Genomic DNA, 25,352 nt, shown 5'->3' on the forward strand with positions numbered 1-25,352 from the left:
TCCCTCAGCGGACCTGTTAAGAGATTAGCTCAATACTGTACACTGCTGCCACATTTATTTACGTATTCTCACACAACCTATAGCATCCTGTACTGCTTTGATGACAGGGAGATTAGACGTAGACTGCAGCAGCTGATGGTCCCATCACTGGGAAGTTTAAAATAGGATATTTTCTGGATGTCTAGTGTTTGCTGAGAGGTCTGACAGCCTGTAGGGACCCAGAAGGCAGTAGAGTATTTGGCTGACTGAAAATGTTTGACTGAGCATGTCAGGATTTTGAGATGAATTTATGATTATAACATGTCAACAAAAATTGCATGATTGTGCATATGTGCATGAACGTTCACAGTGTCAGGGACGTGCACAGACTTTTTAAGGGGCTTTGGCCAAATTCAAAAACGTGCTCTCCATTGCGCCTCCTGATATACACTTGCACACACGAACATACTAAACCAAATCATTTCTGGGTGGAAAAAACAATCAGATGTATGTTCCAAAATCTGATCACTTCCATTTAACTCGGTATCTTTTGTTTATTATTGATGATCTTACCTGGTTAATTGATTGGCAAAGTAAGGATATAATATATATATATATATTAAATCTAATGTTTTTTAGTCAGCTACAGGCATTTAGTCAGCGTTTCAGCCCTTGGTTGAATATTGTATATTGTTTCCCCCTTTGGTGGGCATGGTTTTCAGATGCTAAGTGCTTTCTCAAGCTCTCCACTGTCTGTAGTCCAGCAACCATCTTTCAGTGTTTCATTTAGTTAATGTGCCGCAGAATTTCAAGCCCTATTCGACTTGAAGTACACGCAGTAGGGGCTGTGGTGGCACCTTTAAATTTATATACAGGAATGAAGAATAGAGCCCAAGAGCTTACTAACCACACTAATCTTTTGTTAATTTTTGAAGATGTAGGGTTTACCCCCTTTGTAAAACTCACACATTCAACTTACTCTATTACAATCACTATTAGAAAATGCAAGGTCAAATAAGGAATTGTTTGTCATTTTGTATTAGTGCTTACATAATGCAGACCATTTTATTTAGTGGTACTTTGGTGCATTAGTGGAAGTGCACATTTCACCATGAACATAACTCGCCTCTTCATCTGATCTTATCTAATCACTAGCTCCCAAGTGTCCTTGCTAATTTTCATACTTTCCCTTTTTATTTTCTTTCTCTCGTTTGTTTTATCTCCTCCCCACATCTCTTTTGCTTAATCCTGCTCGTCTTTAAACATCCTCTTTGCTATTCATTTCCCCCTTTATTGTTGCCACCAAAATGCTGTGACGCATTGCGCGGGCTGCAACAGTTTCTTGCGTTAATAACTGTGACCTATTAACTGACAGAGATGTCTCAGGGGAGAATCACTTGTCCTTAAATTATACATGATCGCGCTCTCAATTTGTTCGCCTCTCTCTCTTCCTCACTGTACAACTTTCTCTCTCTCATGGTGTCTTTTTCTTTATTTCTCTCACTAATCCTACTGTATAAGGTCAACAATATCACTTTTTCAAAAGGTTATACTAAGATAAAACGATGGTTGGAAGGAAAACGATGAACAAAAACATTTGTCTACATTAGATAATTATATCCAGCAAGTGTATTTCCTGTGTCTGACAAAAAAACTTTTCCATTTAGCCATCATGTTCCTCTCAGATAAATGGACGGATAGAAGGATAAATATATTGAAATATATTACTGAAAAGGGCATTCTAATGGGAATCATAATAACTGCTTTACCTCAAGAGCACTGGAAAGGTCAAACAGTGAATGTTTAAATCAAGTTTAAACCTATCGTGACGTCGCCAATTGGTTTGTAGAGAAGCTCTTTGACACCGTGAGTTTGGTTTTTTGGCTGTCGCCATGACAGTTAGACAGAGTCAGCGGAGGTGATGTAAACTCATTGGCTGCGCAGTTTCGACTCATCAGTAGCAGGAAACAATGGCCTCTTGGCCGTATTACAGCTCAACAGTACACTAAAATATGTTTCTGAAATTACTCTATGTGAAATTGGCAACACAATAACAGAATCCTCCTTCGTATTTTATCAGTACTGCCTAGTTTGACAGTTTGATCAGAGTTTCGTCAATCACAAGGTAGCCACGCCCAAAAGCATACGGGGGCTTTGTTGTCTATTTTACTCTAAATTAGGCCATAATTTACTAAATGAACATCGTAATGCTTGAAACTAGCGTTTGAGGCCATAAAGTTGTTAGTAAACTGTTTACTGAGCTCATTAATCAAGTGAGAAGTCGGCTCATTTCTCCATTAGAGTGCATGGTATAATTTTTTATCGCAGCCAGTGGAGCTCCCCCTGCTGGCCTTTACATAGACTGCAGGTTTTAAGACACTGCGTGGGCTTCACTTGATCTGGAAGCACTGTCCATTATTTATACTGTCAATGTTTCTAACACTCTTAATTCACATATACTAATTCCTTACTTATATTTCCAGCTTATTCTATAATGATCAAATTGCTTCAAATTGAATTTAATACTAAAACACAATCTTTGATGATCTAAGTCAAGAAAGAAAAGACCTTCATTTTCTTTTCACATAACCTGCAAATGAGTAGTGTTGCATTGTTCTATTCACAGCAGCAGCTTAGTTTTTTTTATTAACTTTTGCTTGAATCAATAATACAAAAGCATTTCTCTAGCCTGCTGTTCCTGGTAGTATTATACCTTTTTTGCCATCCTCTGGAAATTTTTTCAGTGGCCAGTTACTAGTGATTGGTCACGGGAAAATTCAATCTTCCCTCCACAGATGGCTAACAAGACTGCAATGTTAGACGGAATAATGGATAGGCAATGACATTGATATCTAGTCTGTAAAGTGTGTTCAAACTTTGCAAAAAATTAATACATTAAGTATTTGGACCTGATATTTGAATCAGTGTTTTCACAAGAGGGTCCCTACTTTTGTTTGAATCGTGCAAATATACGAGCACAAGTGCAAAGCAACACACATTCCTTCTTTGCAAATTTTTTTATGAGGAAGGAAATCAGCATGTTACTCAGACCTCAAGGACACACATGGGTTATGGTGAGAGACATTGAATGCAAACTTAACTTTTGTTTGTTTACAAAAAAAATTCCCCAGAGAACCTTTAACCTGGGAAGGTCAGCATATGTCCGCCTGCTGCAGGGCTGCAATTTAATTGCTGCCTTTATGATAGGAAAGGCTCCTCACACTCCAATCTGTGCAATATTCAGACTCTGTGGAGGCTTTTCCTATCATTATACACTGAATCTCAGCACCTCCTTCATTTGGTGAGTAGTGATTCAATAATTTTTCAGCCAATGGCTGCAGCTATTAAAGATTTTATGTAAATTGGTTGCTTCCTTGCATTTGTGAAGGTCATTATAACTCACATAATGTGATAGCTTCGAGCACATATGAGAGCACTTCCAAGTAAATCGATAACTCAGTTTCAACATATATCTTGGGCATGGAGGCATGATCTTTGATGTTGTAGTTTGTGTGGGCATATCGGTGTGCAGAATGAACAGAGCTGCAGTGGCAAAACATTGCCTCACACGTCTGTAGTAAAGGAATGGAAGGAATTATTTTATGCAAGATGTAATGCTTGATAAAACTTAACTGCTGGAGGCCATTTACTAAAAAACAGATGAAATGCGAAAGGTGATTTTACTCATTTTAATCAAAATCAATTTCTATCCTTTAGCTTATGTGTGTAGCTTGTTATACACCCACAGATGATGCTATTCTTGGGTATTTTATCTGATTTTCCCTGCATTAAAGAATCTAGATCAACCTTTCATTCCTTTAAATTTGTTGTATCCATAGTGTCACTTCTGAGAAAAACTATATTTTTTTTCTTCTTACTGAGAGCACAAGTATGAAGCTTCAAATAACTCTCGAACTCTACTCAATATGACTCCTTAGACTGATCCTGGGATACTTCATAAATATAGGCCCAAATGTTCAGTTTGATCTTATTCTTTATCTGTTGCTATACAAAGCTCTCAGTTTATCCTGGGTTACCTTCCAACCCTCAGTTACGATCGGGATTATTCGATAGAGATTAAAAGATTGACAAAATTTCCCTCACAGGGCATCTGGGCTCACCTTTAGAGATGTTTGAGGAGCTCAGATATCCAGAATCCGCTCACTGAATAAAGCCAGTTGAAGTAATTTTGGCCATCTAATCAGGACACCTTCCATATGCCTCTCTGTGGAGGTATTCTGGGCACATCCAACTGGGAGGAGACCCCGGGGCACACCCAGGACTGCTGGAGGGATTAAATGTGTCATCTGGTCTGGGAACTCCTACAGAACCCCCAGGAGGAGCTGGAGGTCATGGCTGGGTAGAAGGACGTCTACTTAGTCTGATGCCAAAACAACCCAGACTCAGATAAGCTGTAGAAAGGAAAGAAGGACGGATGGATGAACAGACAGACAGATGGCTGGATAGACAAATGTTAGTTGAAGCAAGTGGAGTAGTCAGAAACTATACTTTAGTAAGAGCAGTGTAAAATAATAGTTGTCCTCAAAATAACTATAAATGTGTAGAAAATGCAACTATCCTTCCTAACCTCCCTCTAAAATATCACATTACATCATACCACACACAAATACTCATACATAAGCTTGAAACCACATGTAAAGACTATAAGCTCAGTAAAACCACAACAAACCATTTTTTGTAAAACAAAAAAAAGTAATAAAAACCTGTTTAACTGTTACTATAAATAGCTGGATTTTGAAATAGTCTGAAATCTGTCACTAAATTCTACCAACCAGTCCTTCAAACAACCATAAATTCACCATATCAAGATTATTACAACTTTATTATTAACAAAGGTGACAATGTCTGATACAACTGCACATACAAAAATGCAGTTTTTAAAAAAAAATGTTGACCAGAATTCCTCCAATTGAATTTAAGAAAAAATGCAATGCAAACATTTGCAAAGCAGGCATGTCATATGATGTCACATAAATATGTGTGTGTGTTTGTGTGTGTGTGTCTGCACAGATGGTGAATTGATTCAATATAACCTAAAAGCAGGCATGAAAAGTTAACTTTTATTTAAGTGCTCATCAGTCACATTAGGACACTATCGCTCCTGTTGCACTCCGCCTGAACAACATAAAGAGAACAGACTGTCGATGACCATAGAATGTTGAATGTTAAGTGCAGACAAACTATCATTTGACCAAATTCAACTGTGGGTTTATAAAGACGTCCTTGTGTATTCATACTCAGACTTCTTTTCAGGCTTTTCATTGAAGAGGTGAAAAGGTTTTGCAAGAAACAGCACCAGCCACTTTATTCAGTTTCAGTGTTTTGAAAGCATACTGGGGATATTCAAAGGTGCACTGTTGGGTAGTTAATTTGATTTATATATGTGAACTATGTTTCTACCTGGTAAGTAACATACTTACCAGGTAGACAAAGTCCTGATTTCTCTACCAACATTGTACGAGTAGATTATTTTTTATCAACACACTTGTAGTACAACGAAGAAATACATTTATATGGAGCTCACTCTTAATAAGATGTTAAGGACATTTGATCTATAAGATGTCCTGACCAGAGAATAAAAAGCTGAAGGATATTCAGATTGGTGTTGCCAGTGAATGACGAATAAAATGTTCCACATCTCTTTGAATAGTTCCAGCTCTTTTGTTCTTCTTTTCGTGTACCGTGATGCAGTGAAATTAATAGGAAATGCCGTGCTCCTAATACATTATGGCCTTGGTCCCTCATGGATATAAATTCAGTTTATAATTTTATATATTAATGGTGTATGCAGGCAACATGTTGTTACTGCTGAAAAGAGAGATTCTATTGTACATGCTGATAGAGAGAGGACTGTCTTCACGCTGTCTCTCTGTATACTCGCTTGTAGCATGGCTCCTGGGTTGGTAATATCGGTTCATCTGTTGGTCGGTTGGTCCACCACTTTGGTCTAGACTTACATAGACCTATCAGCTATAACATTATGAGTAGGGGTGGGTAAAAATATCGATACAGCAATATATCGCAATACTTTGCCGCCCAATATAATATCGATTTTTCAACTCCAATGATCGATTTTTTTTTAAGAATAATGATTCATGTTTAGACGCATTGTGAATACAGTACGACAGTACTGACCAAAGTATCGTGATACGTATCGGATCGTGAGGTTCTTGCCAATACTCACCCCTAACTATGAGCACTAACAGGTGAATAATCCTGATTATCTGGTTATCATGGCTCCTGTCAGTGGATGGGATATATTAGACAGCAAATAAACATTTTGTCAAAATTTCAATGTGAACCAAATACTTGCCAAGCTAATAACATTCCCATCAGCCTCTGCTGTACTTTATGTTTAGGGCTATTTAGCTAAATGTTAAACATGTTAAACTAAGATGTTAAACATTATACTTAACGTTAGCATGTTTTAAGTGTGAGCATGTTAGCATGCTGACATTAGCATTTAGCTCAAAGCATCTCTGTGCAATCAAACATAGCTGCTAGCATGGCTGTGGACTCTTATTACGTATACTGTATTCTTGGTTTACACTGCTTTAAATAATTCAGTAATCCTTTATGTTGGCTTTGCAGATCTAGACCAAAGCCACAGACAGTCCAGACATTGCTTGCTGTCCAGCCAAAAAGCAGACGTCTGCTCTTTTCATAGTAGAGTGATGAATTTTTAATGAGCCTGTATCACCAATCAGACAGCGGCAGAAGAGAAAGCAGTGGAGTCGCTCAAGTCAATTTCAATATTCCTGGATCACTGTCTCTGCCTTGTCCCCATCACATCTTCATTATCTTCCCCTCCGTCAATTTATTTTTATCTGCGAATAACCAAAGGACCACTAAATGAGGAAAAGGAGGTGGAAGAATTCTTTCTCGCATGTACATGGAACGGAGAGAAGTTTGATGTGGCACGCAGACAGGGAGCGAGGGAAAATTCACATACCAAAAGAGTATTCCTTTTTGTTTACAGCAGCCAAAGATGGACTCATTCTTCCTTTTGCACTGCGTCTCGCTTAAGGCAGGAGAGAATGGAGAGTGTTTGAAGAGCTGACACAATGAGTCAGAGCGAGGCGAGAGTGAGTGTGAGGGAGAAGGAAGGGTGGTAAAGGTTTAGGCGTCTGCACTGACAGCTTTCTCCTGCAGTCTGACAGAGCTTTGTTGAGGATCCGGGGTTTCACCGCTGTTGCCGCTCCAGGGTTTCACTGATGTTGCTGCCGCAGTAAGCGCCCAGCCCTGACCCTTTCACGCACCCCGTACAAATATCCATCCTTCACACGGCAACCTACCCCCGTGTGTCTGGATCCACTTTCATGGGGGAGAAAAGGAAGTTGAAAACAGGCCGTCATGTGTTGACAGATGGCCCGTGCTGTCAGTAAAACGTCATCACAGACCACATCTCCCACGAGGCAAAGCAGTGGTGAGGATGGCCGTCGCCATCTGTGCCGCTGCAACAGATGCTGCAGACAATACCGAGGCCACATGTGTCACACCGTGTTTCATACACAAGGCTGACTGTAATGCCCCATGCAGGGTATTAGTTTGGGTGTGTCAGCACTGTGGAAATTGGTTGATTTTTTTGCTGCTTCATCTTGCACTCTGACATACTGAAGCTGTAAACCCCATTCTGTCTCTCTCATTTCTCTTCCCTTCTGCCCGACTCTGCCTGTCTGTCACTCCATCACGTCTACCTCTCCGTCTACTGCCCTCTCTCCTCCTCTCCATCTTCCCGCCTGCTGTCTCTCTCACTCTGCTGCTCTCTGACTGTAGTTAAGAGAAAGCATGAAAAAAGATGAGCAAACACGTCGGTTGCCTCGGAATTCATTTTCATGCACTGCCGCCCTCTCCCCATTGCTCCCTTCCCTCCACCTGCAATATTACTCCTCCGCTGCTCCCACACAGAATGAGGCTTAAATGAGAAATGTATTGTTTCCTTCATTCACTCAAGTCAAAGAGTAATTGAGTTAATCTGTCTGGCTTCTGTCTGTTGGGGAGCAGCAGAGATTAGGGCCTCTGTTTGCAGAGATGGAATCGCAGCTTTAAAAGATGGAATAAAAATGTCACTGTGTCTTCAATGACAGCAGGTTTGACATTTCTCAGCAAGCTTTTCATAGGAAATACTTATTCAGAATTTTTTTTCCCCCTCCAATACAATGGAGGGAAATGCCATGTTGTGCCATTATTTCATTGTGGCATGTCTATAAATTCACTTTTATGAAATCTTTATCAGCTAGTTCCTATCTAGTTCATAAGATATCAAATATTATTACAAATAATTTACTGTCTTTAGTGTCTCAGATGAGATAATGAAAACCATCTTGAGGTTCTATAGGCAAATTTAAAACTTTTGAGCTTGACAGAATTAGCAGGTTGTGAAGGAAACAGGTGCAAGGACTTTAATAGGCCTCTTTAGATTACATACAGAATCGTCATGCATGTCCCCAGGAGAGCACAAAATTTGTCTTCAGCGTAAAACAAGCTAACTTTATTATGTTGATGCATAAGCGGAGAGATGGATATTTGTCGTCTCTCCACATCTGACAAATTTCCCTGGGTGTGCAGGAATTTGCTTATCCCACCTAAACAGTAACCATGCCAACATAGCAATTGTGCCTAATGGATTTCACTGCACCATTATTGCTGAATACACAAATAGTTATGGGGTGAATGAAAGCTTTTTTTCCTGTACACAGCAGAAAGACTAAGTTCAGTTTTACAAGTCCCGGCAGAATGATTGGAATTTATTTTTCTTATTTATAGTTATTATACTTACTTATAGTTATTATCTGTTTTTCTGAAGGCTTATAGCGGTAATGACTCATTGGAAGTAAGCAGGGGTGTGTCAAAAAATGTAGGGCCTCTCCATGTTCTGCCCCCAAATCCTGAGGTATAATTGGATAATGGCAGGCCACCACATTTTATCCCTGTCAACATCATTGTACACATGTGACTGAAGCAAGAATATCTCGCACTAATTTAGAGAAAAATCCAGGATGCACCTGAAAACAAATGTAAAGTTAATAAAACTTGGCACTGTCTTGCCTAGAGATGAGAAGAATGATACCACTTATATATGTACAGGAAACATGAAACCGCAGCCAATTAGTTTAGCATAAAGGCTGGAAACACAAGCCACATCTAGCCTGGCTCCTCTCAGTGAACACTCAAAAAAAGTTGCTAATGATTAATAACTAGAAAATAATGTAGCACATAACCTGTGAAATGTAAAATTGCTGTTTTTTGTACGGTTCAAACAAACAAGATATAACATGTTAATTAGTGAGCTTTGGATGTGCTGGTAGGCAGCTTTTGTTACCTGTGGACAGTCAAGCTGTGTACCTTTGTGCTCAGCTAAACTAACCAGATTCTGGCTTATGGTATCATTCTTCTCATCTTACTCTTAGCAACAAAGCAAACGTGCCTATTTCCCAAAATATGAAATGGCTCTTTCAGCTATTTCCAAAGGTTTTTTAAAATCTCCTGTATTCTTGAACATTGGGTTACTCTATCCATGTGCAGGGCCACATTTCTTCAGTCTATGCCAAACCTTGACTGTCATAATCAAAATGCCCCAGACAAACCACAGGATGTGTGTGTTATTAACCAAAGGTAATCTTAGTTTCTGTCTATCTTCAAGGCCTCTTCAGTGCCGAGGTTTGTGCTTTTAGATTCTAGACATTTTCTGCTTGCCTGTACTATGACTCAGATCTAGGTAACAATAAAATATGAAGCTCAAAGTCCAGGGTCTGGCCTGTATTGATTCTGTTCAGTCAGTCTATTCAGTACATCCAAAGTGACTGGAGAGATTAATAACACAAGATATAAAGTAGTTTACATAGTGAATCACCATAAGAGACAAACACTGGCCGCCTGAAGACAACAGTGCATACCTTCACTGCTGCCAGCACACCTCCACCTGAGTAAATATATGAGTGGATTAGTAGAATTTCGTTTCCTTGAGGACCAGTTGGCAGGCTGAATAGGATAAACAGGTGCTTGTGTTTAGAGGTAGATGAAGGAGGAACAGCTCCAAAAACTCCACTGTCTTTCTGCTTTTCCTTGCCTGACAGTAAATATTAATTATAGAAAATTATAAAGCAGTGCTTTAGTGAATAGTTTGCAATAACTTAGCCAATCCTGCGCCACCTGTATTGCTCCAGATACATCAGCATTTTCTCTTCCTGTTCTCTGGGATTTTACTCCTGGGTTTCTGACAGTGATCAGGGGAGTTGGAGCAATGCTGAGCTGAACAGTGCTGACAAAGCCAAAAGGCTCTGCACTTCAGGCTCCGGAGTGGCTGGATCGATGTAGTGCCATCACCGTGGCCTGGGGGAACGGCTGCCACCATCCTTCATACTGCACTGGATGTCCTCATCTGCCTCTCTGTCAGCTCTTTGCCTGCGGCAGGACGGAGATTTATGCATAGCAGACAGCTCGAGTCTAAGCATACGTTATAGGTTAGCAAGCTACTGTACAGCGCATGACACTAGCAATGCTGTTGGCTAGCCTAGATAGGCACACCGTTTGGAAAGTTAAACACCTACACTGACAAATTGATGCTGGCAAGAAAGTCAAACTAAGCCGTGGATTTGGCATGAAAATAAAGCTTAGCAATTAATTTGATATTTTAAAGCCTGAAGCTGTGATTGCAGTACGGTTGACTCTGATGAACACATTCCTCCACAACAGACTTGTTTACATGGTGATTTGCAGGTTTAAATATACTTTTTCACACTAAAATGTATTGCCTGATATAAATGCACAATATGTATTTTCACCCTGGAGGTTTGTGAGCATGTGGAATATTTGTAAACACTGTGCACACTTTGTGAATGGGAAAAGGCAGAACCACAGCAGGGCGGGTGATGATTATAAAGTGAATAGATCCTGATAAGTAACTTAGAGATTGAAAAACTGTTTAACACTAACATTTCATTGCATGCGCCAGCTTTAGTGCATTTGCAAAAAATGACTTGTGCGTTGCGCGCACATCCAGATCCCCATATGACTTTCACATACATAAGTTTTAGTCAATACAGGACAAGGCAATGTTTTTTTTACTTTTTTCATTCATTTGGGGCCTGTCTGAGGAAGCTGGATAATCAAGTTAGTTTAATAAAGTGAAACCCAGAACCCTCAAACCTGACCATGAACTGAAGTAAAAAGAGCTATACTGTCTTGTATTCACTGCTGTTAAACTGCTAATTTGATAATCCTTCTTTGGGAGAGAGGCCTTTGGTGTGCTTTTGTGCTTTGTGTTTTCAGTACAGTCTCTCTCTTTTGCTTGAGTGAAAACAAAATTTAGCCTACCTCTCCAGAGCCCCAGAATAAATTTTAGAAGCGGTTTGCCAGCCTGGCAACCTGCCATCAGGTTTTGGTTGCCAAATCGACAGAATGGATGGTGTGTTTTAATTGTTTGTAATGGGAGTGATAATAGTTCTGCGTAATTATAGCCCATATTTAATTAATGAAAAATGATACCAAGAATGATTAAACATATTCTACTTAATACAAGGGACAAAATAAAACATTAACATACTAATTTTAGAGTAATGTATCTAGTAGGAAACATTAAAATAGGTGCATTCATTAACTGTTGGAAAACTGATGAGATTTGGTCAGTAAGATAAGAAAAAAGGCTCTATGTTTGTCAGAATGAGGTAAACAGTGCTGTAACTTAGCTGTATTCAACAGTGTTTCACCTACTGCAGTGCCCTCTACTTTTTCTAATCTGCCCTCTTCCGTTAGTCGGTTCTGCTTTGGATGAAGCTTGAATTTCTCTTTTGTTCAAACTGAGCTGTCTGAAGATGGGTGCTGTCTTGAGGGTTATCCTGCGTTGCTGACAGTTTACGTCTGAAATTTTTTCCAGCTTTCTTGTTTATAAAATGGTAATCCATGTAACAGTACTTGTGGAAATGTGGTTGTCAATAGGGCCGACCAAAAAGCAACAAAATTGTTAGTAGAGGTACAGCTCCAGGGAACTGGGAAAACAAAATTTTTAGTTGTGTGTAGCTCTCAAAAATGTACAGTAACTACACAGGGACACAACAGCTGTGGAGATACCATGTGGAGACAACCGTGGCTGGTCTTTTCTTTTACAAGTTTCTGAAACGGATAGAGACTGTACAGAGTACGTGAACGTGATTAAGGAACCTACCACTTCTAAACATGGCGACTGCACTGATGTAGTCTGCTATTCAGTTGTTACACAATTATCTCAGTAGTTCGTAGTAGATCATTATATTTTATTAAGTAATTAAGTAACTTTAAGAGAAACACAGTGACTGTGGGGAATATTGTAATTAAAGGTCAAGTGTGTAACATGTAGGAGGATCTATAGGCCAAAATGGAATATAATATTCATGCTTTCTTTAGTGTATAATCACCCGAAAGTAAGAATCTTTGTGTTTTTGCTATCTTAGAATTAGTTGTTTTTATCTGCAGAGGCTGTAGCTTGCCTTCCATGGAGTCCAGACCAGAGACCAGGACAGACAAACCAAACACTGGCTGTAGATAGGGCCATTGCCGTTTTTCATGTGTTCTGCAGCCACCATAGTTGGAAGGGGAGGGTGAGGGGAGGGAGCTGCAATCTGCAACTAAACTGCTAGATGCCACTGAATACTACACACTGGTCCTTTAATGCACAGTCTGATCCGGTTTGGTGCTATCAATGAGCTACATATCTAATACTTGGGTCAAGTAAGTCCAGCTTTGCTATCAGACCCTACTCCTCATAATACTGCGTCAGACTACTACACTGCAGCAATCTAACATACGTACAGTATGACCTTCACCTCTCAAACAAGCACCAATGATGGAGCTCTTCCCGCTGTATGTTCACTTCCAATCGAGATTGGTCAGCTGACGGCCAGTCCTGACGCATTTTGGCTAATCCTAAACCACATTTCTCGATGACAGCCAAACGTGACAGACTCAACTTTGCTACCAAAGACAACACATAAACCACTTCCACTATATATAGTGACTCACTTAAGAAGGGCAATTAAGTCTATTGCCATTACTTGTGCGATAACACGTATACCCATTCTCTCCTGATAACCTAAACAGCCTGATTCTTGATAGATTAATGACTTGTCTCCAGCTAATGTATTTTTATCACAAGGTCATGAGTGATGTATTATCAGTTAATGAGAAATACAGCAATGTGTGGTGAGAGAGGCGGGGAGGTGGTAAACACACACACTGAGAGACACGCTCATTTCACCTTTCAGAAGGGTTTTTTCTGGCCTGCGGTGAGTTGTCCTGCAGTGATAAGAATAATGGTTTTGGCGCCATGGCCCGGGGAGACCGACCTCCCATTCCCTCCTGGAAGATAGCTGAGCAAAGAGGTTCAGCCTCTCCTATTGTGCCTCCTACATCTATAGCAGACAATGAGGCTTAGCACTGCCCACTTAAGAGACAGCGGTATGCTCGTATTAAGGACCACTGCAGATCTCTCTGATAACTGTCACTAGGGGACTTCTATAGGAAATGGAAGGAGGGGCAGAGTGGTGGAGTAGGAAAAGGCACCTGCTTTAGATTATTTACAAATCACCCAGCAGTAAAATGTCTTTACAGGCCTGAAAGACAAAAGGGGACATTCAAAGGACAACATATTGAACCATTCGTCTGATGAGCTTTTGAGGCATGCTAGATTTCTCTGTGGAGTTTTGTGCAAAAACAGCACAGTAGGAGTCTACTGATATCCTTCATTATTTCATTTCACTTCAGGTCGGAGCTTCACTTGAAGCAGTGAATAAGTGTGAAAGGGTCCTTGTTGAAATCCTCCAACCGTCACTATCTCTGTGATCTCAGCATTTACACAGTGTTAGGCAGCAGTAGGGGACATCAAACGCTCTAAAGAGGAAAAGTGGAAAATGTTAGGTGCAAATGTATTAGTCATGTTTTTAATTGATTTTCTGGAACAGGCCAGGGTGACTTCAAAGCAAATAGCTGTTGAAAGAAACTCAGATTTGTTGCTTTTAAGTTTGAGTACCTACGCATATCCAAACTCAAACTGGGATTGTGTAAAGGTTGATTACACAGGATGAAATATTTTAGCTGCAGTATGGTATTACAGAGATATTTCTAGCTTACATAAAGGATGTGCTGCTATTTACACTGCAATATACAGTACATTTGCTGTCTACTGTGTGCAGTGTGTGACTTTCACTTAAAGCTGCAATATATACACTATTATATTTATATATCAACAATGTATTCAATGATTATGTGTAACGTAAAAGGAGAAACCCACAGAGAATTATCACATAACTCTGCAGCTCCCCCTCAGTGTTTACGTTTTAGCCTTTCAGCTCTTTGTTTTGGATTTATGACCTGCAGCTTTGCTGTTTTGTTTATAGTGGCAAAGTTTAGCAGCATCCATTTCATGGTCATGCCTCCAAATGTAGGCTGTTTACACACGTTTGTTCCCTCTTAATTCTATTTTAGTGGGTCTGACACTTAGTGTAAAATGTTTCCTCTTTGGGCCTGAAGCAGAATGCATTGATTCCTATTTTGATCTTAACTCTGTGCTTTACAGCTCAGTGCTATTAGCTGGAGAAGCAATTATCTTCATAATGAGTACATCAGCACCCAGCTCACAACTATTTGTCCCTATTGCCCATGTAGCCGTGCTCTTCAGATGAGCGTCATCTGCTTTGTGAGCTCGGCCCTCTGGAGGAACTAACCTATAGCCACTTTTGTGCGCTGGTTGACAATAATGAGACCAATTACTTTTATCAGTTACTTGCTTGATTGATCAGTATGACCTTTACAGCCTGAGAGGGCAGGTATCTGGCCAAACAATTACTTCAGCATCAGTTTGGCTGCACACTCCCATCTTAGAGTCTCTCTCCTTAGATCAGATGAGCAGAAAGTGACCTGCTGGTTGAAACAGCAAGTGCATACCCAAACAAAGAGTCAAAAAAGAAACGGTGTGGCAATTACGGGTATGTGATAGCAGTCGGTGTAGCTGACCTCTCAGATGGCCTTGATCTCCTGCTAGGAAAAATACGGATGAGTTTTGTCCGTGGTCTTGGGGCATGGAGACTAATGGCTGGCCCTGGCCTATCGTTTGCCCCAGGGGGCTTTGGAGTAGAGACAGGATTAGAGAGAAATGGATGAGAGAAATGGATAATGAGGGAGATCTGTCTTAAGTCTAATCATTGGCTTTAGAAGGCATGATCTGGGCTGGAGAGAGCGAGAGAAGATAAGAGGTACGTTTCTTGTTGTGATTACACCTTTCATCACTGAGCATCCAATATGTTCCCATTGTCAGCAGCTCAGTATGCTGTTTTATTCAGTTAAAGCAAACACGCCATTCATTGATTTACATAAATGTAGTGAAAGTGTAGTTTTAGCTGACTCGGATAAGACACCTCATTATTGAAACGCAGTAATACACCTTTTATCACACAAATTTAGTATTGTCTTGTCCTCTAGCCTCCATTGCCTTAAATTAGTCTGTCAGGCATAACAGATATTTCTGTTGCTCTCTTAAGTGTATATTTGTAATGCTAATTAGGGCAATTGTAGGAAATCAAATCAAGATGCTGAACACAGCAGCTAAACAATCACCAGGGAAGGATGCATACACTTTTATGCTAATATCACAAGAAGAGGGAAAATGGAAGGAAAAAGAGAAAGAACCAGAGAAGAAGAAAGGGCTGCTGGTCGGCTCAGTCAGCAAGTAAGGGTGACAGAGGGTGAGAGCTGGGAGGGAGAGAGATGCAATGGGAGAACCAAAGTAGAGAGGGGGGTGGAGAAAATTAAAAGCTGATTACCTTGTAAGTTACTCTTTGGTTTCTCTGAGGATGGTGAGTATGGGCAGGCAGACGAAGACTGTTTTTAGTCTAATAGTATTTATTAGGGCCAGTCTCCAGGGTAATCAAGAGCAACTAAAAATAACCAGATAAGATGTGCTGCAGTCATAAACACTGGACACAGACTGAGCACTGCCTTATGTACTGTAACCAGACTCATTTACTCACCTGGCCGTAATGTCTCTGCCATTCAAATGGCCGGCATTTCTGCAGTGTCTGATAAAAGTGTAACCGTAATCTAAAACCCGTAGTTTGTTCTCTACACTGTAAAATGTGTGCAGTGGGGGCAATGTGACTCACACTAGGAAAAAAAAAAACTTTCTTGAAAATAATGGGTTTTCATTACAGTCATTATACGGTTGAGTGAGAGTCACAGATATTTCCCGGAAGCCCCTTTTGTCCCCTGATCCTTGCCCCTAGTTTGCTCACATTCCCCTTTTTGTCACTTGGCCCAGCTGAGGTCCTGCCACCTCGCTCTGGGCTATGTGAAATTATTATATTGTACTGGGAGATAACAGACAGCGTGTAGCCTTGAGGCAGTTTCTTCGCTTCACCTCCTTAAAAAAGATATTGCTGTGATAAAGCGCGGCTCCTTCTCTGCTCACGCTAAATCGAAGGGGAAGCCTTGAAGGCAAGGTCTGGTGAGTGGGAGCCAGATGAAAGAAATAAAAGAAAGATTCAGTTGATATGTTTGTGCAGCTTGCTGAGTTTCAAGAAGGAACATTTCTCATTACCATAAGTCTCTGGGAAGGGCCACCAGCTCAATCAGGGTTGTTTGCTGCCTTTAATGTGTTTTTTTTTATTGCAGAGGATGGATTGATTGGGAGCCAGATTTGACTGATTTGGCATGGTCTGAAATTAGTGGGTAGCTTCTCTTGAGATGGTCAGCCAAAAGGCACGGAAAAAAATTCAAGGATAGTGGGTGTTCATTAAAGTTCACAACAGAGTGAACCTGTGAAGTTTAGCAAGTATTTGTATGCAATATTTCAAGATTGTCCAGTTACAAAATACTCTTCTATCAAAAGTTTTAAAGCCAGTTTACGGCTTTACTTCCATGTTTTTTGTTGTTGTAATAGGCAAATTGAAGAAAAAAGTCTTTTAGCTTGGATGTTAGATTGTTTTGTCTCAGGTCAGACAGAGACAGATCATTTCTTCAAACCTGTTTGTTCAGGTCACCAGAATCCCTGACATAACCTTAAAAAGGGTTAATCCTGGCACACCTGAGGATAGCACGTATTGAGACACACTGGTGCCCTCTAGCTGTGGTATGCCTATAAGATAACAGACTCACAAACAACCCAGACACACTACACACACAGAGAGAGGAGAAAAGCTCCTGGGCTGAATGGTGGTGTATTAATCACACTGACGCTTGGCACTGCGATCTGTGACCCAGTCTTTTAATTGCATCCGCTCTGCTTTGCTCCCGCTCTCCCTCTTTATCTTGCCTCTTTCCCCTTTCTCATTCCTCAAGCCTCCTCATGCCCGTGCCCATGAGAGGAGGCTAATGCAGAGATAAGAGCAAGAGGCCGGGGATGTGCAAAACCCAAATGCTCTACCCAAAAGTGCCCGGGCCAAAACTCACGGGACAGTGTTTGCAGCAGCACTTTAACACTCTGAGACTCAAGCTACAATGTAGAGCAAAACTCACTGTGTAATGCGATGATGTGCAAGAGAGTAAAACCAATATCTGTGAGGAAATCTTCATAATCCATTGAAATACTGTGACAACCTTTGAAAAACCCCACAGAGCATGTGGCCCACACAACATCCTGTATGGGTGCAGTTACATTACAGACAGCTCTGCAGTATAAAGACTCTCTCTGTATCCTGACAGGCTCATAGGCTCCAACGCAGGAGGGCTTTCTCTTACAGCTGTTACATCCATATACCTGCAGAACAAGGAAGGTGACAGAAGGAAAACAAAGGGGTGACGGGGTGGGGGCGGCGGGGTTGTGGGTGGATGTTGGCCCTATAGATGTGGCAGTGCACTAACAATGTGACAAGGTTTTGTTCAGCCCCGTAAGTGCGCCAGAACCAGATAACAAGCATGTGGTGTTTAAAAAGTGAAACATGAGCACTGACGCACACAAATGCAGGTTGACAGCACCTTCTCTCCCACGCATACACACACACACACACACTCATGAGAGCGCAGTGAAACGATGACACCCATACCCATTTATGCATCAGCTGTAATAATCGTATATGCAAAGAGCTCATGTCACACACTCCCACTCCAATGTCCCTCTTCTCTCTCACTCTGTCTTTTTATCTCTCTCACTCTGGCTCCCTCGCACGCATAGGCACACACAGCGACTCACACACACACACTTGAGTCGCAGTGGTTTCCTTTTGTGAGAGCGAGCTGTCAGAGGGAACTGTGTGGGCTTTTGTTAAAACAGAGAACTGCAGAGGCAGAGAAATTCATTTCCAACTGCGGCAAAAAAAAAAAAAAAAGCCTTTTCAGGAAAGTCACATTGTACCTGCAGTGTTTTAAAAACAGCAGCATGTAAATTGAATTAGTTATAAGCATTCCTGTGGGGGCACAGTGGGCTGGATTTCAAAAGAGTTTCAAGGATTGTGGATGTACTGCATGGGGCGCCTCGGGTTTGACTACAGACTCACAAGATGCAGCGCTTAAGTCGTGCTAAATCACGACATCAGACATCAAAATAGATTTGACATCTTTACTTGCCAATCATACCTGTTACTACTGCAGCTACCTCACCGCCCACTGAAAGCTGTAAACTTTTCCTATTTCTCTTGCCTTTGGTAGTTGGAAAGAATATAACAACTCAAATGTCTCTTGAGTAGATTTTTAGCTGCTATGTCACTGTCAGGTGTAAACCTTGTACGAGCAGTCTTTTTTCAAGTTTAAACTCACAATGGAGGCTCACATGCACGTTTAGGGTTTGTTGTAGTTCGTCAGAACCTTGTACTTCCCCAATGAAAAAAATTTAAAATGCTTGGCAGTCAACAAGGCTGTTTCAGGTTTTTCACAGAACCTTTTTCAGTCCATCGCTATCAGCAGTGGATTTCCATGTGAAATTCAAGGGTCTAATCTCTCAGTTAGCAAATTAAGCTTTTGTATTTTGTTATACTGAGACACATTTGATGCAGTATATCATTAAAAAATTAATTCAGCTTATTGTGAGTGGCACTTCTTATCAGAGTACTTTAAAACAAATGCTTGAGCATCCTAGTATTTCATTCATTTTTAATTCTTAATGCTGTTGAGTAAAATCAGATTTGTCATTTGAAATGAAATTAATAATAATAACTTACAAAAATAAAAGCTACGATTATATGGGAAAATAATTATGACCTATCAAATTGCTTTGCAACATGCACACAAAATACACAGAAGTCACAGTCCCTTTTTTTTGGAATGAGATATTCCCATACTCTTTACAGCCTTTACATACAGTATGTTCTGTATTTTAGCAGTGTTATTTGACTCATCACTGCGCTCCGTGCTGCTGTCTATCACAGCCTCAGCCTGGCAAAAATACTGTTATTTGCAAATTGAGTGGGTGGCGTTGATTTTCCCGTTGGCTTGAGAAAAGCAGCAGGGTACCAGAGGGAATGTTTACTTAGCACTGTGCCACGACTGGGATGAACAGCACCTTAACGAAAGGAGCTCCATATGCTCAGTCTGGATCCATTTACCAGCTCCGTTTGTGATATACCTGTCTCTCTAACCAGAGTGAGACTTTCAACTTTCTGTCTGTGTCAACTGCATAAAGGGGGACATTTTCTGTCCCACATCCACCCATTTATGTACAGTGTGTTTGCTGTCAGACATCTAATTTTAGAAGTTGTAGCTAATCATATCATAATCTTTATTTATAGACCTTTCAAATCACAAGAACACGTTTCAACTCATTAAAAACTGATCAAATGAACAGTAGAAACAATATTACAGGGTGAGACATGCAGAATAAAAGCAAAAATCATAAAAGGGAGGCTAAGAACCGTAATAAAGGTTGTTAGATAAAAGCAGGTCTATAAAAAGATCCATCAAAGTCTTACAATATTATGTGTAAAATCCTATAATCAATTCTAAAACCAGCTAACAAGTGTGTAAATGCTAAAATCAGACTGACCGTGATCTTGACCTTTTTTATTTCTTTTTTAGTTTTTTAGTATTTTTTTGTGCCATCCTCTCAGCTCACTTTAACAATGGTAATAACTAACCCAACAGGGTGCCCATTTTTATGTCTGGCTCAGCTGTTGGCTCAGACTGGCTGTCCTGGTTTGCATCAGGGAGAACATGCCTTAGTCTGCAGGGAATACAAGAGCAGGACAGAGATTGGTGGAGGGGGTTGGCAGGGGAGTGGTGGGTTAAACAGGGAGGAAATAGGGACAGGAAGAAGTAAGGAGGACGGGGAGCAGTGACACTGGGAAACAGGGAAGTGGAGGAGACAGGAAAGAGACTGTGACAGGAAGAGGAGAGACCACCAGGGAGGGAGGAGAGGGGAGGCATGTACGGTCGACAGGTGAACATGTTGTAGGCGGGTGCAGAGGGATGAGGGAGGCATGCTCCATGTGGATGCACAAAGCAGGCTGTGCAGAGTTGCTACCTGCCATCTACATTATGCACATGTAATGTTTCCATACAAGAGCTGTTTTGGCCTCCTCTAGGGTATTGTCGCAGATCTACAAGCAGGAAGAGACAAAGAGCATATCCGTGTCTTTCTCTCTGAGTGTGCGTGTGTGTGTGTGTTTGTGTGTGTGTTTGCTTGGTGGACTCGGTGGTCGGTGGTCACGGCTGCTTGCCCGCCCTGTTTTAGCCACGCTAGCCGCTCTGTTGGACAGCATGTTGTCTGCCATTCGAGTCCAGAGAAGGGCAGCCGAGCAGAATGACACCAGCCTCAGCAGCCTGCCAAACACCGCTGTGGATGGCAGGACGCACTAAAATATACAAGACACACTCTGATACACACATAATACATGCACACGCACGTACACATTTAGAGAAGCTTACACAGGGACACATGGAGGCAGACCAACTTGCAACACACACACACACATTTTGCACATATCTAGGCTACAATATAGACAAAGACAATATACACACACATTTGAGTTGGTGGTTTAATACCCGTGGTGTTTTCCTCAACTAACCAAGGCAAAGTACAGGGACACAGTTGATCTTTGAGTCAGAATGCAGTTGCCTTAACCAGAAAGGCAACACAAAGGCAATGACAAAATTGTCTCAACTTGTATACAGTTTACACTGTTTGCTTATTCTGAGCTGAATGAGATGGCTGTTTAAAGCTATCAGAATTCCCATAGAGCACATTAGCCACACCCACACACTGTCCTCCCCATATGGAATATTCAAAGATGCATTAATACACATTTTAGTCCATGTTTTTTTGCATGTTATATATTCAGAAATGCATCCCAGCTTCAGGCTGCAGAGAGTTCTTGAAATATTTAACAGGGTGAAATTTCCTGACAGGCTTCACCTTGACAGTGAGATGCATGCTGGGTAAACAAGGCCACCCAGTGGCTTGAAATGTTGTATTGTGACGTCTCCTATTAGACATTTTGTTGATCAATCAAAACTCACTGAGAGAAGCCAATGACAGACTATGGATAAGCTACTATCCGTACCCCAAACCTGGTTATGACATGTTGTCAGTTGGGTCTGTACGCTTTTAGCTTGTTGAAATTTGAAAAAATATGTGTTTTAAGCCCAGTGAAAATCACACACTGACACACCTAACCCTTAGACATTTTGGCTGGTGAATGGAGCTGCGTGTAGATATCTGGCAGGCAAGTCCGATGTCCTTGTGTTAGTGTGTGATTTTATCATCAGAAAGACTGACACTTTAAATCTGTCAGATTGTGAATGAGCTATGTGTAGTACATGTAGTTAGATTATACATATAAGGCCGGACCTGCACTCAGCACATTCCTCTGTCTCTTCTGTGCAGTCCTGGTGCTCCAGATAAGGTGATGAAGTTACGTCTAGTGGCAGCATTCATTGAACCTGCAGTAAAAGATGTCTGTAATTTTTTGTCTTTTAATTGAAGAAGGACTGTGGGTTTACTGACCTTCAGGGCTGTCAAATTTGAAAACACCCTGGAGCCTTGTCTTTGTTTATTCAAGTTCAGCTTTTTGTACAAAGGGATGCTGTAGCTTGCCAAGCGTAAGATGACAAAACGAATTACATGCACTAGAGAACAATAACAATAAATAAGCACAGATTAGTTATCAACAGTGTTAGTCTTCATTCACTGTTACTATTTCCATCTTATGATGTGACAGCAGCGAATAATCTGCATCGCTACATTTACACATTAGGCTCCTCTTGTCTTACAATAAAACTAAGTATTTTATTTTTAATGCTGAGAAAATTGATCCAATTAGGATTTATTTTATATATTTTGTAATGTATTTCTACCTATTTTTTTCTGTTTGCTACGGTAATCTGCCTTTTCCTTTTATCCTCCCATCTCCCCCTCGCTCTTCGACACACATAGTTTCTCTATCAGAATCTCGGTAGTCTCTGCGTCGTCTCTTTCCGCCTCTTTCATCTCCATTTAGCAGCGTGGCAGGTCAGATCCTACCACCTGATTTAAATGTGCTTTTTAATGAATAGCAAAGAATTTATGAATATCTTCACAGTAAGTAAGTAGATGTGTTAGGAATCAGGGTCATGGTCCCGGCCCCCTCGAGGGGTACATACCAGTAGGCGGCGAGTGGTAAACTGAGAGGTGGCCCAGTGCCCTCGCAAAGAATCAAAGACACTCCTCTAACAATTCTGCACAATGGCAATGGCTCTTAGACCACATGTGTTCCCATGCCAACTGGCACCACCGCAGCACACAAGGCGAGAAACAGACCCTCAGAGACCTCGCTGGCTTCATTGTAGAATTAAGACTGAAATTAATATATGCACCAGCTGAGGACAGACATTCTCAAACTAGCTGAACTTACTCCTACGCGCATGAACACACAGGCGGGAACGCACACGCATTTATAAGCAGTGCTTTGCAGTGCACGTGTCCTTAAGCCTCGCTTCTCCAGCTGCACCACAAGAGGCCTGTCTAAGTGACAACAATTAGCCAGCTCAGTTTAAGCTAATTGAAGTCATTTACATAATACATGCCTGCTATCACAATTCATCTGTGGACAATTCAAGCAGGTCTGTGTCATATTGTCACAACCTGATGTTAAATCACCCCCCGCCTCAATAAATGATCCCCAAAGTAAGGCACGTGCTTATCACTCACATAAGGACGTTCTCCACTGGGCCGTATTTTTTTCAAATGAAAATATGGATTGCATTTGCCAGCACAGACAGATGCACACATTGTCGAAACTGTGTTTACCATCCATCCCATTACGCATGTAATTACTCAGAGGTTGAAAACAAGCGGCCTCATTTGTGTGACGCTAAGCTGCAGTGGCCGAGCTTTATTGGCCTGTTGTTTGGGAGCTGCTTTTGACAGGAAGCTGGGTGATAAATTAAATAGATGGCTTGATAAAAAGCTTGCTGTGCAGAATTCTTCACGCTGGATTTTTGAAAAATCACGCTGCCATAGCTCATAACAGGCGATCTGTTCCCTGCATGATTTATGAAATCAATTTGTCTTGTTATCAGCAGCCAGACTTTGTGAGATAAGATCAGAGCACATGCATTTCAACTTGCGGGTAGAGTGAGACAAGGAATGCTGTGCGTGCGTGTGTGTGTGTTATCATAATAGACATGTTGAAAACAGCAATCAGTCATTTTAAGCATTCATGCTATTGCTTCATGCTGTGAATCATAGGACAATGATGCATTGAGTGTTGATTAAATTTGGCAATGGAATGAACGAATTTCCCTAATAGTCTGTGTGAGACTATATGTTTCTCCTGTGTTTTGTGTAGTGTAATGGCATATTCATGTCAGCTGTCACTGGAGAATCTGCACTGATGCACTCAGCATCATCCCTCTGCCTGTGTCTGATGTGTCCCAACCCCTTTACTCATGTATGCAGCGGAAAAACTGCAAACACCCCCGATAACCAGATCATACTGCTCATACACACAAATATGGTGCATTACTCTGGAAACAGCAATAGCAGTATAGTTTTTTTTCTGTGTGGAAACATGAGATTCCTTACAGCTCCCTTTCTTTTGTCTCAGTCGAGCAAAACCCTCCAAATGTCATTCAAGACTGTGCTCCATGTGCTTGGCAGCAGAGCATAGAGCACAATCGGCCCAGTCAGCCCAATGTGCTTTAGACCTACTCTTCATGCTTTCCCTGGAGAAGCTGAGGGAAATGCTGTTTTGACATTGCTATCTGTCTAGTTTGGGAAAAGAATGATATGAAAAAGAATTAGGTTCCCTCCTGTGTATTCTGGTTCAGAAAGAGATAAGCAGTTTGTTTTGCCAAAGACGTCAAAGCGGGGAATCAAAAGTGACAGCAGAAGGGATGAGATATTTCAAGATATGTCTTGATGGATGCAGGTTAATCTTAAGCCTGCCAGATGTGTCATGGATTTGCGAACACCTCATGGAGTAAATCTCACTGTGCTACTCTCTAATTCTGTATCTCCGCTCCCCTTTCTGTCTGTCTCTGCAGTGAAGTTCGAGGATTGCCAGCACAGCCGAGAGGTGGGCTTTGTCAGCAACGACCCCAACTTCAGCGTGAGGCCTGATGGAACGGTGTATGCCGAGCAGGAGGTGGCCAACCTGTCTGAGCCTGTCCAGTTCATGGTGACGGCCCGGGGGCTCCATGACTTACACATCTGGGAGACCACTGTAAAGCTAGCACTGGCCGGACATCCTCATCCTTCAGCCCTGACAAAGGTAACGAAGGAGGACGAATTCAGGAATACAAAAACACAAAGGCACAATCATTGTATTGACTGCTAGAATTATTTCCTCATGATTAAACCAGGCGTAATTTTCCAACTTTGCAAAGCACAGCTTGGTCAAAATGACAATTCTCCCAATCCTGGACTATAGAAACCTAACCTACCGGTTTGCCTCCAAATCTCTTCTCAATAAACTGGACATTATTTACCATACTGCCTTTGTCACAGGTGCCTTTCAATACTTATCACTGAAACTTGTACTCTCTAATCAACTGGCCATCACTCCACACCAGCCGTCAGATTTACTTGGACCAGTTCATGTATAAAACTATCATTGGCAGAACCCCTCTATATCTCTACTTAGCATTTCCAACAGTAACCACAATTTGCGTTCTAGTAAATTTATTACTCTGGACACCCCGCCCATACCTCCTTCCGCTGTCACTCTTTTCAGTCTGCCAACTATAAACTAATACATTTGCATACTGGCAGCCATAAACTCGTAGACTGGTTTCCCCTATGACCCTAACTAATCCTCTGTCCAAAAAATTTAACATTTTATACTATTAAATTTGTTTGATTTGTTTGTTTGTTTGAGAGTTAGGTTCCAATAACCGGTTCCATTTTGGAGCTGATTCCTATATTTGTTACGCTGAGTTGCTAACAGATTTCACAGCCCCAGCATCTTAGACCAAAACAA

General features: G+C 41.1%; 1 protein-coding gene across 2 annotated transcripts in view; it reads left to right on the forward strand.

Annotated features, from left to right (window-relative positions):
- The window catches only part of cdh4 (cadherin 4, type 1, R-cadherin (retinal)), a 183,303-nt gene that overhangs the window by 90,521 nt on the left and 67,430 nt on the right, over nt 1–25,352 (forward strand). For both annotated transcript variants that reach the window (XM_051416544.1, XM_051416545.1), the window contains exon 4: nt 24,418–24,644. In XM_051416544.1, coding sequence (XP_051272504.1) covers nt 24,418–24,644 — 227 coding nt within the window. The remainder of the gene's footprint in view (nt 1–24,417; nt 24,645–25,352) is intronic.

Source organism: Dicentrarchus labrax, unplaced genomic scaffold (genome assembly GCF_905237075.1).
Source record: "Dicentrarchus labrax unplaced genomic scaffold, dlabrax2021, whole genome shotgun sequence".
NCBI lineage: Eukaryota > Metazoa > Chordata > Actinopteri > Moronidae > Dicentrarchus > Dicentrarchus labrax.